At 36.8% G+C, this 16,634-nt stretch overlaps 1 protein-coding gene across 1 annotated transcript; it reads right to left on the bottom strand.

The window, feature by feature from the left end:
• Positions 1-13,620: 13,620 nt before the first annotated feature.
• Positions 13,621-14,514, bottom strand: LOC144664290 (G-protein coupled receptor 15-like). Its single transcript, XM_078525394.1, has one exon. It carries the CDS (start codon positions 14,512-14,514, stop codon positions 13,621-13,623), a length of 894 nt encoding a protein of 297 aa, XP_078381520.1.
• Positions 14,515-16,634: the final 2,120 nt, after the last annotated feature.

Genomic DNA, 16,634 nt, shown 5'->3' with positions numbered 1-16,634 from the left:
GTTCTGAACTGTCTCTACCTCGGCAACAACTTTCAATTTGAAGGTTTAGTTGTTTGAAAACCAGTAGCTTTTGGCATGATGATCGATAACCGCTTAATTCTTCAGAAGAATGCGTGATTGTTTGAGATAGGATTCTGAACTCAGGTGAATGTTTTGTCACGCTTGTGTACGGTTCTATTAATAATTTCATTCTTTATCAGTGTTTTGTTGTGATTTAACGAATATGTTGACTGGCTCGCTGCACGTGGATTGTTTTAAAGTTTGAAGGAAAAATTGGGTCGGCTTATAGCCGAGTGATTTGGGTTTATTTTTTGTCAGAGTCTAACTGGTTCCAAAAACTAAAAGTCTAGGGTCTCGGCTTTATATAGCCGAATAAATACGGTACATGCATGCTTAACTACCAGCCGAAATATTGTACTAATGTCAGTTTTCTTGAAATAGACCAAAACTTAATTTTTCTAATGATATTATTATTTTGCCTAACCTTCAAAAAACAAAAAACAAATATAAAAAGAAAGAAAACAATTTGCAACTGATGGGAACTCTATCACTTGCCCTTTCGGTCTGCTCTCGATGAGCAGCTAGATGACAATGAAACTAAGCTAGTAAAGTAAACTGAATAGTGGAAAGTTTAACATCATTTGTTTTAGCAAATCTCTATTTGTCAGTTTGTTGTTTTCGATCCTTGTTTCATAATAAATTTTCCGAGTTTAGTGGCTCCTAGCCACTTTGAATAGTTATTGTAGGTCATTTGACTGTAGCGCTGCTCGAAATTTTTGCGATGAGTCGTTTCCCCAAATAAATTGTTTTGGCAAACGTGTTAACGTATCGTTTATATTTGTTGCAGCTGAGTGAGTGCCAGCTGTATTGATATTAAGCCATGTCATAATTGTACTGTGATCTGATAAACTGGACGGTTCTTTAACAATGAAATTTGATATATGTCGATACAAATCCTGATCACATATAGCGTAATCAATAACACTTATTCCTGTTACCTTATTACACTGTTAAAGGTACCGTTTGGTAACAGGAATGTATTTGATAACAGCAAATTTAGCAGGTGTAAACATTAAAAAATGAAAAGTGTATAGTTTTTAAGTGGAAGTGGCCAAACTTAATAAACGTTCTAGTCACTGGAATTTTTATCTAATGGTAATTTGTAGCTGACATTTTTTTAATAATAATAATAATAATAATAATAATAATAATAATAATAACAATGATCTTTCAACAGGAGGCTCCACTCACTAGTGTGGTTTTCAGGGAGGTCCTGAGATAAAAAAATAATGGCATAAAAAAATGAATAATTGTATTTAAAAGAATCCCAAATAAATGTCTAAAGGTCGAGTGCACTGCCTAACATGACTTCAGTGCTAATGAATTAGAAAATTTTAATTTTCATGTAGCCAGGTCCAGTTGTTCAGTCACTGGATTTTGCAATTTTATTAACTGTACTTACAGGGTTTTCTTCTTCCCTTGAGAGGACATATATTCAGTTCGTTCAATGGCGTTTAAATGGAGTACTGAAGTTAAAAGGAAGTACAATTGATGACAGGTGTTACAATGGGAACTTAATAACGAAACATTACATTTCAGTGAGAGAAGCGGTAATATTCTGAGATTCAAACAAAAGAGAGAAGTTCAATTTCCTTTTGCAATGATAAAATTAAACTCATTAAAATCACAAAATATTTCATTTGAAAACATGATTTAAAGCGCATTGAGGGCAAAAGCAAAATACTTACATTGCGGCATTGGCAATAGCTTTGAAACTGTTTGGAGTAAGATCACTGATAAATAATAATAATATATAATAATAATAATAATAATAATAATAATAATAATAATAATAATAATAATAATAATAATAAACGAATATTTTTAACAGGATTAACCCATCAGTACCTGATCCAGCGGGCAGCATTTAATATCCACAAAATCAGTGGCTTCATCAAGAAATATATTCTTAATCAAAATGGACAAGCAAGAACGAAGCCTTCTTTCAACCTTTCTCTTATAACCTTAATCATCTCCAGGCTAGGAAGTGCATAAAGCTTTAAACATGGCTTCAAATTTCAGCAACGAATCATCAGGCCTCCAGAATATGACTTGTGACTTTCTTTTTAACTCCTTTCCAGTCATAATCGTTAAAATTGTCTTCTACTCCATTATTTTGTTGTCCAGCTTGGTTGGAAACGCTCTACTGATCACGATCGTACACAAACGTAAAGACTTAAGAAATACGATAAATAATTTTATAGTCAATATGGCTGTTTCCGACTTTGCCTACCCATTAATAGACATCCCAGTAGAATTAACACAGATAGCGACTAGTTCTTGGCAATGGCGTATCACTGGAACAGCGGGGTTAGTCTCCTGTAAATTGATTACCTTTCTGAGGGACGTTTCGATTACTGTTTCTATACAAAGCCTCGTTTGGATCGCTTTAGATCGGTTTGTAGCGGTGGTGTTACCAATGAAAGCTCATCTTATCTCGTCAAGATTTCGCGCCTTTGCTATCGCTTCCACTTGGGTCGTGGCTATGGTAGGAAATTGTATAGTTTTGTATATGTATGAATTGAGACAAGAAGAAGAAGTAATTGTCTGCAGCGCTAGACAAAATACTGCATTTTTTATTACTTTTTCGAGGATGCGAAGCATCTTTTTACAAGTAGTGCCATTGGTTGCCATGACGAGTTTATACTGCGCCATAGCAATGGCTCTACGAAGACAAGACAAAGCTCTTCAATGCAGAGCGGTGCATCAGAAAGATCAGAGAAAACGGCGAGCGATTAAGATGAGCTTCTGTGTTATGGTTGGATTTTACATTTGCTTTCTTCCAGGACTGTTTGGAACTCTCATGTGGCAGTATAAAATTGCAACAGTGTCTTGTTCGCTTTTTCAAGTTGCTATGGTTTATAGGGACCTCCTTGCTTTGCTTCTCGTCAACAATAAACCCAATCATTTGTATGATATTTGTTCAAAGCTTTCGTCGTGAATTCATACAAATTGCAAGTTCGTGTTGCGGCAAACGGTTAACAACATATAACACAAATAACATAGAAAAATGCGAACGAGAGAAAGTAACTCTGCAAAAGATCAGAATAACTGCTGCAATTAAAGAGAATCTTGCATTTAGCAAGTCAGAAGAAAGACAAAGTCAAACACGTTTTTAGCAAATTATATTCCTCGCTATTAAACTTCTGTATGTAAATAACTCTGTCAAAATTAATAACTTTGCGGGAGACGTGAAGTACAGCCGACATTGTGAAAGTTATTGACTAAGTATACATGTATGTTATCGGTCAAAGCACAGCCCTGTTTTCTGGTAACAGTTTCTAGTGCAATATCACAGAGGCAGTGAGTAATTGTACAATCAGGTAAAAACTAGAAGACGATGCAATCAAGAAATAAACAAGTATAGTCAACAGTCCATAATTTTATTTAAACCTCTGCTCGGGTGAGGTTATCTGTTGAGAGGAATCCTGTGTCAACTACTGATCGAGCTGTTGATGGGGTTTTAAATGCGACATTTTATGAGTGAAGACAAAGATGAATATTTACTAGGCAGTTACAAAAAAACAACAACAACAACCAAAGAAAACCAAGTATATTCCCAAGCTAAGTAATGTTTATCTACTGAAACTATTTGTATTATAGTCCGGCCATCACGCTGGTACAGTTATTGGCTGCGGTCACACCTAGACTGCTAACTATAGTTAAGACGGCGTTAACTATAGTTAGCTATTTCGGTAATGAGACCGCTTCTCTGTTCACCCTAACTATAGTTAGAAAATTTACTCCTCGCTGATCCAAAACAATAAAGACTAACTATAGTTATACCCAAGCAGGGTTCATGGGTTAGTCTTAATTTTGCAAACGAAAAACCAATCAGAATGCGACAATTCTTTTCGCACGTGCGAGATAAACATAAATATGCAAAACAAAGCGTGAAGGAAACGAAAAAAAGAAAAACAACATGCAAAAAAATTACGTATCACCAATGTTAGCAAAAATAAAGCTTGAATTCTCCGGCATCTGGCATCCTTACTTCATTTTACTTCAACGCCGAGATGCCGTGCAAAAATAGAAAAAAATAGAGGAACAACTAGACACAGATCAACAACAAGGGCTGTCATGAACTAATTTAAATTGGAAGTTATTCAAAAGCTAATCAGAACTAACTATAGTTAACTGCATTGGTGTGACCGCAAAGACGACCGAAAGCACAAACTATAGTTAGGTATGACGTCACGTAACTTGAGACTAACTATAGTTAAACTTTAGTTACGTCGTAGATGTGACCGCAGCCATTGACTTATGCAACAGTGAATAAATGAATTACAATTCACGACAGATTACATCAGGGCACAACAGTTCTTTCATTAAAGTCTTGGTCTGAATACAGTCCACTATAATTTGATTTTAAAAAATAAAAAATAAATCAATTTCCGTTTCTTGTCGGGGAATATTTATATAGAGAAACAATTTGCCATTTTAAAATAGGACTTCATTAAAACTATATAATATTTTGTATGAAATCGTGATTAAAATACGTATGATAAATTATTTTCAATTTCTGTATGACAAACATTAAGACAGCTCTTTCCTGATTTTTGGACGTATTTGAACAAAAGTAGATTACGGCATTGGTAACAGCTTTGAAACTGTTTGGAGTTAGATCACTGATCCAGCGGGCAGCATTTAATATTCACAAAACAGTGGCTCCACCATGAAATATATTCTCTATCAAATGGACACACAAGAGTGAAGCGTTCCTTCAACCTCTTTCTTATAACGTTAATCCTGTCCGGGCCAGAAGGCTATTAACATGGCTACAAATTTCAGCAACGACTCGTCAGGCCTGCAGAATGTGACCTGTGACGTTTACCTGCATAACTACTTCCCAGTGAAAATCGTTAAAATTGTTCTCTACTCCATTATTTTGTTGTCCAGCTTGGTTGGAAACGCACTTCTGATCGCAATCGTGCGCAAACGTAAAGAGTTGAGAAATACGATCAATTATTTTTTTGTCAACATGGCGGTGTCCGACTTTGTCTACCCTTTAACAGTTATCCCAGTACAACTGACTCAGATAGCGACCAGTTCTTGGCAATGGCGCATCACTGGCACAGCAAGGTTAGTCTTCTGTAAACTGATACGTTTTCTGGAGGATGTTTCAATTAGTGTTTCTATACAAAGCCTCGTTTGGATCGCTTTAGATCGCTTTGTAGCGGTGGTGTTACCAATGAAAGTTCATCTTATCCCGTCAAGATTTCGCGCATTTGCTATCGCTTCCACTTGGATCGTGGCGATAGCAGGAAACTGTTTAGGTTTGTACATATACGAATTGATCGACGACAGAGAAGAAACTATATGCACGACATTTTACAATAATAAACTTTTAGTTAAAACTTACCTTTTCCTTATTGCACCATTGGCTGCCATGACGATTTTGTATTGCGTTATAGCAGTGAGTTTAGTAAGACAAGACAAAGCTCTTCAATGCAGAGCAGTGCATCAGAAAGATCAAAGGAAACGGCGAGCGATTAAGATGAGTTTCTGTATTATGGCTGCATTTTACATGAGTTTTCTTCCGATGTTATCATTTTTCCTCATAAGGCAATATGAAATTGCAGTGTCTTGTTTATTTTGGAAAGCGCTCTGGTTTTTAGCACCTTGCGCGCTTTGCTTTTCGTCAATGCTCAATCCAATCATTTGTATGTTATTTATTCAAAGTTATCGCCATGGGTTAAAAGAGATTTTCAATTCGTGTTTGAGCAAACCGTTAAGAACACACAACATGGAAACTGGCGAGCAACAGAAAATAAATCTTCAAGAGATAAGATTAACTTTAGCAGAATATTGCACTGAGGTAGAGAGTCGAAAGGAAAGACAAACTCAGCCTTGAACTTGACCATTTTTAATCCTGGATAACATGTACCGGTATTAGTCTCTTCTCTGTCATTTTCAAAACTCGCAATATATAACTGAAAATTGAACTGAAATTTGAAAATGTCATGAAAAGCGAATTTAATGTTACGAAAAGTTGCAAAAAGCTATTAGAAAAACTGTGATTAAACAAGACTAGGAAGCATAAGGTTGGAGAAATAGAAACACCACGCATTTTTTACGGAGATATTCAGAGAGGTATGGGAAAGTAAACAGATTCCTGAGGTGTGGAAGACGGGACTCATTGTCAAATTGCCTAAGAAAGGTGACTTGGGAGAATGCAACAACTGGAGAGGCAGCACATTGCTCCCTAGTACCAGCAAGATCTTAGGAAGATCATCCATACAAGACCGGAAGCTGCGCTAGACGAGCACATCAAACAGGAACATGCAGGTTTTCGCCCTTTTCGCTATCCACTGGATAAATCACTATCCAGTGGAAAGCGTGGTTTGTTTTGTCAGCACTTATCCACTGTATAGTGATTTATCCGGTGGATAGCGTTATCCACCCTTTGAACAACTGGGCCCTGGACGCTCATGCTCTGAACACATATTCAACCTGAGGCAAATCCCAGAGCAAAGTAAGGAATGGAACACCACTCTGTATGCCAACTTCATTGAGCTGGAGAAGGCGTTTGATAGCATCCACCGGGATTCCTTATGGAAGATCTTGAGGCACTATGGAATCGCCATCAAAGCTGGTAAATTGGTAAATGTAATCAAGATGCTGTACAATGACTGCAAGTCCCAGGTGATCTGCAACACAGTGCTGACAGACACCTTCAACGTGACCACCGGCGTGAAACAGGGCTGCATTCTTTCACCGTTTCTGTTTTTCCTGGGAATCAATAGGACCATGAGGCAAGTGACTGAACAGAAGACGAGGGATCAGATGGACGCTAACTAGTATCTTGGGAGACCTTGACTATGTAGACGATATTGTGTTGCTCTCTCATCGATACCAGGACATGCAGGTAAAGACCAACACCTTGCCAACTACAGCAGGAAGCTTGGGCCTCGAGATCAGTACCAAGAAGACCAGACATTTGGGGATGAATAGCAGAACCAGCGAAGCCATCATGCTGAAAGGGGAAGCAGTCAAAGAGGTTGAATGCTTTACCTTCCCGGGTTCAAAGGTGTCAACCATCAGAGATGGAGAGGAAGAGATTCTAGCTCGGATTTCAAAGGAGAGTCAGGCTTTTGCCTCTCTTCCGCGGAGCACTTGGAAAACCAGAAACATCAACCAGAAAACCAATATCAGATTCTTTAAGAGAAATGTCTTAAGCACTCTTTTGTATGGTGCAGAATCCTGGAAGATGACCAAGACCATTAGCCACAAGCTAGAAGTCTTCCAGAACAGGTGTCTGCGAAGGATTCTCCACATATTTTGGCCGAACAAAATCTCAAACTATGAGCTGAGTAGAACAACAAGAACAGAGCATCACACAGCAAGTGCATCACAGCAAGTGCATCACACCAAGTGCAGCGAAGGAGATGAAGATGGATTGGCCATGTCGTTCGTATGGCGCCTATATCCCTACCGAGAGTCGCCCTTAGCCAATTGCACTAACTGCACGAAGAAGAAAAAGCTAAGCTAAGGAAGCATAAGTTCCATTTGATAAACATCTGACAACTTTTGATTTGAAAGAAGAAAGTGGATGTCCACGAACAACCTTTTACAGTAGTCTAACAGGATATTCATCATCGTTGATGGATGTTGACTGGCCAGAAAACTGACATTGTAAACTTTAAAATACTGGAATGCGATATTTTTTTTGGAAATGAAAAATTAATTAAACTTTTAAAACAAAGAATTTTAACACACGAACAACTGAGCCCAAGACAATAACAATACATCTTTTGCTTTTGCCCTCAAGGCCTTTTTAATTTTATACATGTTGAATCTTTTTGTAATTTCAACGTTAAATAAAAGCTATATTTCTAAGTACAAATTCTCTGTAATATAAATATTCAATGTCAAGAAACGGAAATTTATTGTTCTTTTTTTCAAATCAAATTGAAATATATAACAAATAAACCAAGATCACACAAAGGTCATGACAATATGAGTGAATAAAGCACTCGCCTCCTGAAGATAAATAATCTTCGTTGTCTCCTACAGCATTTTAAGTAAGCACTCGAAAAAACTGGACGGGATCAGTTTACTTTGAGTTATGCTAAACAATTTTAAACCCCTGATTAAAACAGCGAAGCTTATGAACCCGAACAAGAAAACACTTCCCGTTATATATACGATTAAAAGTCAAAATTCTTTAGATGATTTTTTGAAGTATGTTTGTAAGTTTTTAAATTGTAGTTGATTTACTAGCTTCCGTCACACTTTTTTCCCCTAAAAAATATTTGTCTTCACAATGTTTTTTCCAGGCCCGATTTTTCGTTGCAAGCGAGTTTCACTTTCATACTCTCTTGTTCGTTGCTAAAATTTGTAGACATGTTACTGAAAAAGAACGAAACTGTTTTTATCTTCACTTTCATTTATTTATTTATTTATTTATTCATTTGAGAATTGGTTTACATTATTTTACAATACCGGAACGCATGAATTGGTTCTTTCATGCCAAAAAAGAAGTTGTTGCCGAAGCAACGCCGCAATGTACTGTTGCATGGAATCTCACAATGAAGACAATACTAACGTACGCCGTGTTGAAATTAAGACGGAATCAGTCAGGAAATCGAGTAATATTAACTCAAGTTGGACAAAAATCGAGTACCAGAATAATTTAACTCCTATTGCGCTATTTTCTACCCTTTTTAAAAGCTATAGATGTAAGTAGTTATCCGTGATAACACCAACAACAATTTCTTATCAGAGCCTGAGAAAATGAATTTCAATGAAGTTCACAAGAACCAAGGCATGTAAACTATAGGTAGAATCTCACTTGTGGCTATTTTGTAAAATCGTCTTTTAAGCGATTCAGTGTAATTTAGTAGAACTTCGAAATTTGTTTTCGATGTTTGGTTTAATATAAGATATTTGAAACAGTAAATCAAGATGTAAATAATTTTGGTACATTTTTTTTTATTAATACTAGAAGACCTGGCGGATTTCGGTCTGAAGTTTTTCCCTTGTAATTCATCATTCATCATTTATCCGTTCTCCAAGTGAAGAATTGGGCTGTAGGCTCTCTGCCTCCAGGCTGTTCTGTCCTCCGCAGCCGATGCTGCTGCTGCCCATGTTCTTAAACCTTTCTTTTCCAGCTCCCTTTCGACAGTCCTTCTCCAAGTCTCGCGCGGTCGACCCCGTTCCCTTGTAATTAGAATTCGAAATTCCTTGCCTGGAGAACCCATTACATTGCCAGTTTTATCTATTTTGCTTTTGCCCTCAATGCTTTTTAAATCATGTTTTCAAATGAAATATTTTGTGATTTTAATGAGTAATATTTTACCATTGCAAATATCCCCGCCATATCAGTCGGAAATTGAACTTCTTTCTTTTGTTTGAATCTCAGAATATTACCGCTACTCTTGCTGAAAGGTAATGTTGCGTGATTAAGTTCCCATTGTAACACCTGCCATCAATTGTACTTCCTTTTAATTTCACTGCTCCATTTAAACGCTATTTGAAGAACTGTACACGTCCTCTCAAGGGAAGAAAAAATCTTGTAAGTGCGGTTAATAATACTGCAAAAAACAGTGATTGAACCAAGTCCGGACCTGAGAAGAATAACCCTTTCACTCCTAAACGCGCATTCAGGCGCTATTTGGAGGTGCAGTCATTGATTCACTTGTGACGTCATCAATAAGCACGTCAGTGGAATTTCGTGATAAGAATCTGACAGAGCTTGGATCGACCTTTCTACAGGACTGTTCATTTTGAATATCGGTTGCATTCTGACAGAGCTAATCAAAGAAAAGCACAATCCATTTTTGGTGCAAAATCGTTGCTTAAACAGGCCAGTACACCTGTAATTGGTCAAGGTCCCCTTTTCAGTGTTTTCCAATGATAACGTCAAAACTTGTTTGGCCAAAAGAAAGGATATGAAGAGTAGAAAGTAAGGAGAATAAGAAGGCAGGAAAAAAGGAAGCAAAAGGGGCAAAAAAAAATTTGGAACGGTTCAGCAAAAAAAAAAAAAAATGCTTATGCGCATGCACCAAAGTAAAATATTGTACGTTTTTACACAGAATCTTTATCAAAATGTTGCTGAAGTGTAAAAAAGTGCTTCTTTAGCAAAGTTGAGGTAAATTCAAGACCATAGTACCAAAATTTCAGTTTAGCGGCTAAAAAAAGCGTTTTTTTGGGAAAATTTGGGTGTCAAAGGGATAAGAGAACTTGGCACCAAACAAATTGAAATTTTCATTAACACTGAAGACATGTTCAGCAGTGCACTCGACCCTACATGCATTAATTTCGATTCGTTTAAAAAAAAGATAAAAAAAAAAAGTCAGCTTCAAATTACCGTTGGATAAAAGTTCTAGTGACTAGAACGTTTATTAATCTTGGCTACTTCCACAAAAATACTATTCACTTTAATGACAGCTTTTACTTTTTATTTTTTTAATGTTTACAGCTGCTAAATTTGCTGATGACAAATACATCCCTGATAAAAAAAGTACCTTTAGTATAAATGTTCAGGAAAAGACATGACAACATGAAAAAAAAAACACTCATCTGAAGACAAAGAAAATATTTGTTTCTTTTTTGTCAAGTAGGTAAAGACTTGCTCATATGGTTCTTTCCTCTTTGAGTTTATGGAGGTCAAAAAAAATTATGCAGACGCAATTATCTTCTAGAGAAAACTAAATGACCTTTTTCCATTTTTTTATGTGCGAGTGAGGTTTTCTTGCTTGCTTACATTTGTTGATTCTCTGTTCTCTGTGTCATTTTTTTTCTTTTCTAGAATATGTTCATCTTTCCATCACATCACAGAAGCAACATTCAATAATACATTTGAAAACGAACAAGAAAGTTTTACTCCATATTCCCAAAATATAGCGAATAAAAGCATTGGAAGGCCACAGATGTAGAATGCAGCCATAATACAGACGCTCATCTTAATGGCTCGACGTTTTCTTTGATCTTTCTGATGCACAGCTCTGCATTGAAGAGCTTTGTCTTGCCTTCGTAGAGTGATTGCAATGATAAGATATAAAATCGTTACGACTAATAAAGGTATGATCTGGAAAAGGGCGGTATACACTCTTGTATAAGTTAAATTTGAAGTATCGTAGAAATTGTTGCAAATTATTTCCCCATTTTCATCTGTCCAAGGGCGGATACAGGGGGGGTGGTTAGGGTGGATATCCACCCCCCATTTTTCAGTAAAAAAAAATTCGAAATGTCACTTTATTTGAAATAGAAAATAAATAAAGAAAGAAAAATTAGCTCTCGCTCATGTCTGGTTGTTGTTACGCCACGTTTCGCCGTCTGCCGCCACTTAGGGTTAGGGTTAGGGTTAGGGTTAGGGTTAGACCCTAATGGTCTGCCATCCACCCCCCCTTTTGAAATCCTGGATCCGCCCCTGCTGTCGACTCGAACGCATATAAAAAGAAATAATTTAATACTATCGCAACGACCCAAGTGGAAGCAATTGCAGAACGGCCAAATCTTGCCGAGATGAGATGGACTTTCATCGGTAACACCACTGCTACAAAACGATCTAAAGCGATCCAAATAAGACTTTCTGTAGAAACAGTAATCGAAACAGCCTCCAGAAAGCTTTTCAGCCTGCAAAAGATTAATCCTGCCGTTCCAGGGAAAGGCCATTGATTTGTTTCCGTAACTAGCATCGCCAAACTAACGGGGATGACTGTTAATGGAAACACGAAATCGGAAATCGCCATATTCACGATAAAGTAGTTTATCGTCTTTCTCAGTTCCTCGCGCTTGTACACAATGATGATTATAAGAGCGTTTCCAACCAAACTGCACAGCAAAATAATGGAATACACAAGAATTTTAGTGATTTTAACTGACAAGGAGTTATCGAAAACTTCACAAGTCTCGTTCTTCAAGCTGGATGATACATTGCTGAAATTTGTAGATATGTCGAAAGAACTCATGATTGTCGTAATTCACTCCGCGGTATGCCTTGGAAGTCTGTAAATACTGAAATTTGTTTGATCTGTCAGTGGAGTGCGCGTATTGTAATTATGGATAGCTTCTTCCGCCCTGATATCACCCTAAACGAATGAAAAAAATATTATCTAATTAAAAACTGAGAGAAAGCATATCTTGAAAAAACACCAGATGTTTTTTACCAACAATTATAGTGAGAACTTTATAGGCAAAAAAAAACTACATTACTACGAACCTTTTGTTGTTTTTGTTGCTGTTGGCGTTGCAGCCCAGCTGTAACTTGTATTGAGTTCTTGGAATTAAAGTAAACTTTAATTTTCTGTCTTCATTCTGTTGATCTTAACTAATTAAAATCAACAATCTTTTGTAATTTTTATGTAAATTAAAATTCTATTTTATAACTGCAAATTTAAACTGCGATAGTCTTACTACAATAAAGTTTCTTTTTTTTTCTCTACTGTGGCTAGAATTTTCGAACGTCTTTCTATGTCTGAAATTCTGGTTACTTTCTACAAATGATTTGCATAATTATTACATTCTTGCTCGCACGTCAAGGCGACTGTTTGAGGTCTATTACAAACTCGATTTTAAATACAAATATTCCCTGCTAAGAAATGCAAATTTAATATAATTTCTCTATTTTACCCGAAACAGGTAGCGTAATCCCAAATCTTGTTTAACGTCTGGTTTAGAAGTCGATCTGTTTCGCTGAAAGAACCCAAGTTATTAACTAAGATATCACGAAAAGCCTGCGGCCAATTGTACGAGATTTTTTTTAATTTTAGTCCAGTCCTCAAGCTTCGGGAATAACCATGAAGTGTTTAATAGCATTTAGATAAACATCAATTTCTTCACAAGTGCCGAAATGTAACTACGATCACGGTACTTGAAAATCACGCTATAGCTGTGTAAGCACATGATAACATTGCCAAATATTGCGAAGATATTTATGGAAAAGAGAAAAAAAACCCACTCTTCAACACAGCTTTGTGAAAGGTGTCCCGGCTCCACAGTTCTCGCTTTTGATAATAATGCGATGACAAATCGCTTAATGCTGGGAGGCGATCAAGGATTTTTGTGAGAATAACTCCATTATCAAACCGAAGAGAACTGGAAACTAGAAGCACTCTTGTTGTTTACTTTTCGTTCCACCATCTTTGATTGTCATGTGTGAATCGTCTTTCGCAGCTGAGAGCATCGGCAAAACGCGTTTTTTCAGTGCTCCGTTTAAACGCCATTGAACGAACTGTACATTTCCTCTCAAGGGAAGAAAAAATCTTGTAAGTGCGGACAATAATTTGGCAAAATCCAGTGGAACCACTGGACCTAAGAAGAATAAAGATCCTTGGCTACATAAAAATTAAAATTTTCATTAACACTAAAGTCATGTTCGGCAATACACTCGACCTATACGACCCTATATACCTTCACGCATTTATTTGGGATTCCTTTATAAATAAAATTTCCAACCAAACTGCTGCAAATGAATTACTATTTATATTTTTTATCACGTGCACGTTCGAACGAGTTTTATTGTAAGCTCTTGGGTGTTACGTGAATAAATAAATTACTTTACTTACTTTACAAACTGATAGAGAAGAGACTAATACATGTAATTATTCAAAGTAGTCAAGTACAAGGCTGAGTTTGTCTTTTCTTCCGACCCGCAAACTCAGTGCGATGTTTTGTTGCAGTTACTCCTATCTCTTGAAGACTAATTTCCTGTTGTTCACCTGTTTCCATGTTGTGTGTATTTAACCGCTTGCAACAACACGAATTGAGAATCTCTTTTAAACCATGACGATAACTTTGAATAAATAACATGCAAATGATTGGATTAAGCATTGACGAGAAATAAACCGCGGAAGGTGCTAAAAACCAAAGGGCTTTCCAAAATAAACAAGGCACTGCAATTTCATATTGCCTTATGAGGAAAAATGATAACATCGGAAGAAAACTCATGTAAAATGCAGCCATAATACAGAAACTCATCTTAATCGCTCGCTGTTTCCTTTGATCTTTCTGATGCACTCTGCATTGAAGAAAGTTGTCTTGTCTTCGCAAACGTACTGCTATGACGCAATACAAAATCGTTATGGCAACCAATGGTACAATAAGGAAGACGATTGTACGTATTCTCTCGTAAGTTCTTACTAAAAGTGTATCATTGTAAAATGTTGTGCATATAGCCTCTTCTCTTTCGTCGATCAATTCATGTATATACAAACCTAAACAGTTTCCTACCATCGCCACGATCCAAGTGGAAGCGATAGCAAAGGCGCGAAATCTTGACGAGATGAGGTGAGCTTTCATTGGTAACACCACCGCTACAAACCGATCTAAAGCGATCCAAACGAGGCTTTGTATAGAAACACTGATTGAAACATCCTGCATAAAGTTTATCAGTTTGCAGAAGACTAACCCTGCTATGCCAGTGATGTGCCAATGCCAAGAACTGGTCGCTATCTGAGTCAGTTGTACTGGGATGACTGTTACAGGGTAGACAAAGTCGGACACCGCCATGTTAACAATAAAATAATTGATCGTATTTCTCAACTCTTTACGTTTGCGCACGATTGCGATCAGAAGAGCGTTTCCAACCAAGCTGGACAGCAAAATAATGGAGTAGAGAATAATTTTAACGATTTTGACTGGGAAGGAGTTTTGCAAGTAAACGTTGCAAGTCACATTGTGAAGGCCTGATGATTCGTTGCTGAAATTTGTAGCCATCTGTACTACTTGCACCTCCTGGCCTGAAGATGATTAAGGTCATAAGAAAAATGTTAAAGGACGCTTCATTCTTGTTTCTCCATTTGATTGAGAATTTACCGATTTTGGATAAACTAATTTTGCGGATATTAAATGCTGCCCGCTGGATCAGTAATCTAACTCCTAACAGTTTCAAAGATATAACCAATGCCACAATAAAATGATGTTCAAGGACTTCCAAAATTCCGGAAAGAGATGTCTTAACGTTTGACATGCATAAATTGAAAATAATCTATTACAAGTGTTTTAATCACTGACAATTTCATATGAATATTATATAATTTTAATAAAGTCCTATTTTAAAATGGCAAATTGTTTCTCTATGTAAACATTCCCCGTCAGGAAACGGAAATTGATTTTTCAATATTTTAGAATCAAATTATAGTGTCGATATAGAGGGCTGTGTTCAGACCACGACTTTAATGAAAAACCTGTTGTGCCCTGATGTAAGGTTTCATTTATACACCTGCCGTGAATTGTGCTTCATTTATTTACTGTTGCATTTATTTACTGTTGGCCGGGCTGAAGTGGATCTTATTAAAATTTAATTTTACAAAACCGAAAAAGTGAAAACAGAAGAAAGCGATTTTTTTTTATTTCCCCTTCAGATTTAAGTAGTTTAAAATATATGGTTTACATAATATAGTTTACTCAGCTTGGGAATGTTGTTGTTGTGGTTTTTTACAAGTGCTTAGTAAATATTCATCTCTGTTTTCACTCATAAAATGTCTCATTTAAAACCCTATCAACAGCTTGATCAGTAGTTAACACAGGATTCCTCCCAACAGATAACCTCACCTGAGCAGAGGTTTACATAAAATTATGGACTTTTGACCATACTTATTTGTTTCTTGATTGCATCGTCTTTTGGTTTTTACCTGATTGTACAATTGCTCGCTACCTCTCCGTTATTACACAAGAAACTGTTACCAGAAAACAACGCTGTGTGCGTCGACCTATAGCATACATGTACACTTTAGTCAATAACCTTCACTATGTCGGCAGTACTTTAATTTATGACTCCCGCAAAGTCATTAGTTTTGACAGAGTAACTAACATACAGAAGTTTGGAATATAATTTACTAAAAACGTGATTCACTTTGTCTTTAATTTCCTCTAACTTGCTAAATGCGAGATTCTCGGCTTCAAATGCACCAGTTGTTCTTTATATCTTCTGCAGAGTTACTTTCTCTCGCTCGCATTTTTCTTTGTGGTTTGTGTTATATGTTGTTAACCGTTTGCTGCAACACGAACTTGCAATTTGTATGAATTCACGACGGAAGCTTTGAACAAATACCTTACAAAAGACTGGATTGATTGTTGACGAGAAGCAAAGCAAGACAGCCACTACAAACACTAGCACTTTCTAAAGCCATCAAGACTCTATAATAACTTTATACTGCATCACGAGAGATGCAAGCAGTGCTGGAAAAAAGCAAATGTAAAATCCTGCAATAACACAGAAGGTCACCTTAATCGCTCGCCGTTTTCTTTTATCTTTCTGCTCTGCATTGAAGAGCTCTGTCTTGTCTTCGTAAAGCCATTGCTATGGCGCAGTGTAACATCGTTATGGCAACCAATGGCACTATTTGTAAAAGGATGGTTCGCACCCTCGAAATGTAGACAAAGTCGGACACCGCCATGTTAACATTCAAATAATTGATCGTATTTCTCATCTCTTTTCGTTTATGCACGATTCTGATCAGGAGAGCGTTTCCAACAAAGCTGGACAACAAAATGATGGTGTAAAGAATAATTTTAACGATTTTGACGGGAAGAGAGCCAAAGCCAAAGTCACAAGTCACATTCTGTGGGCTTGATGACTCGTTGCAGAAATTTGTAGACATGTTGATGGATTTGTTCATTAGTATTGC

Source organism: Oculina patagonica, chromosome 8 (genome assembly GCF_052425735.1).
Source record: "Oculina patagonica isolate OP01 chromosome 8, crgOcupat, whole genome shotgun sequence".
NCBI lineage: Eukaryota > Metazoa > Cnidaria > Anthozoa > Scleractinia > Oculinidae > Oculina > Oculina patagonica.
Note: the sequence above shows the minus strand (reverse complement) of the source record. Positions and strands in the feature narration are given on the sequence as shown.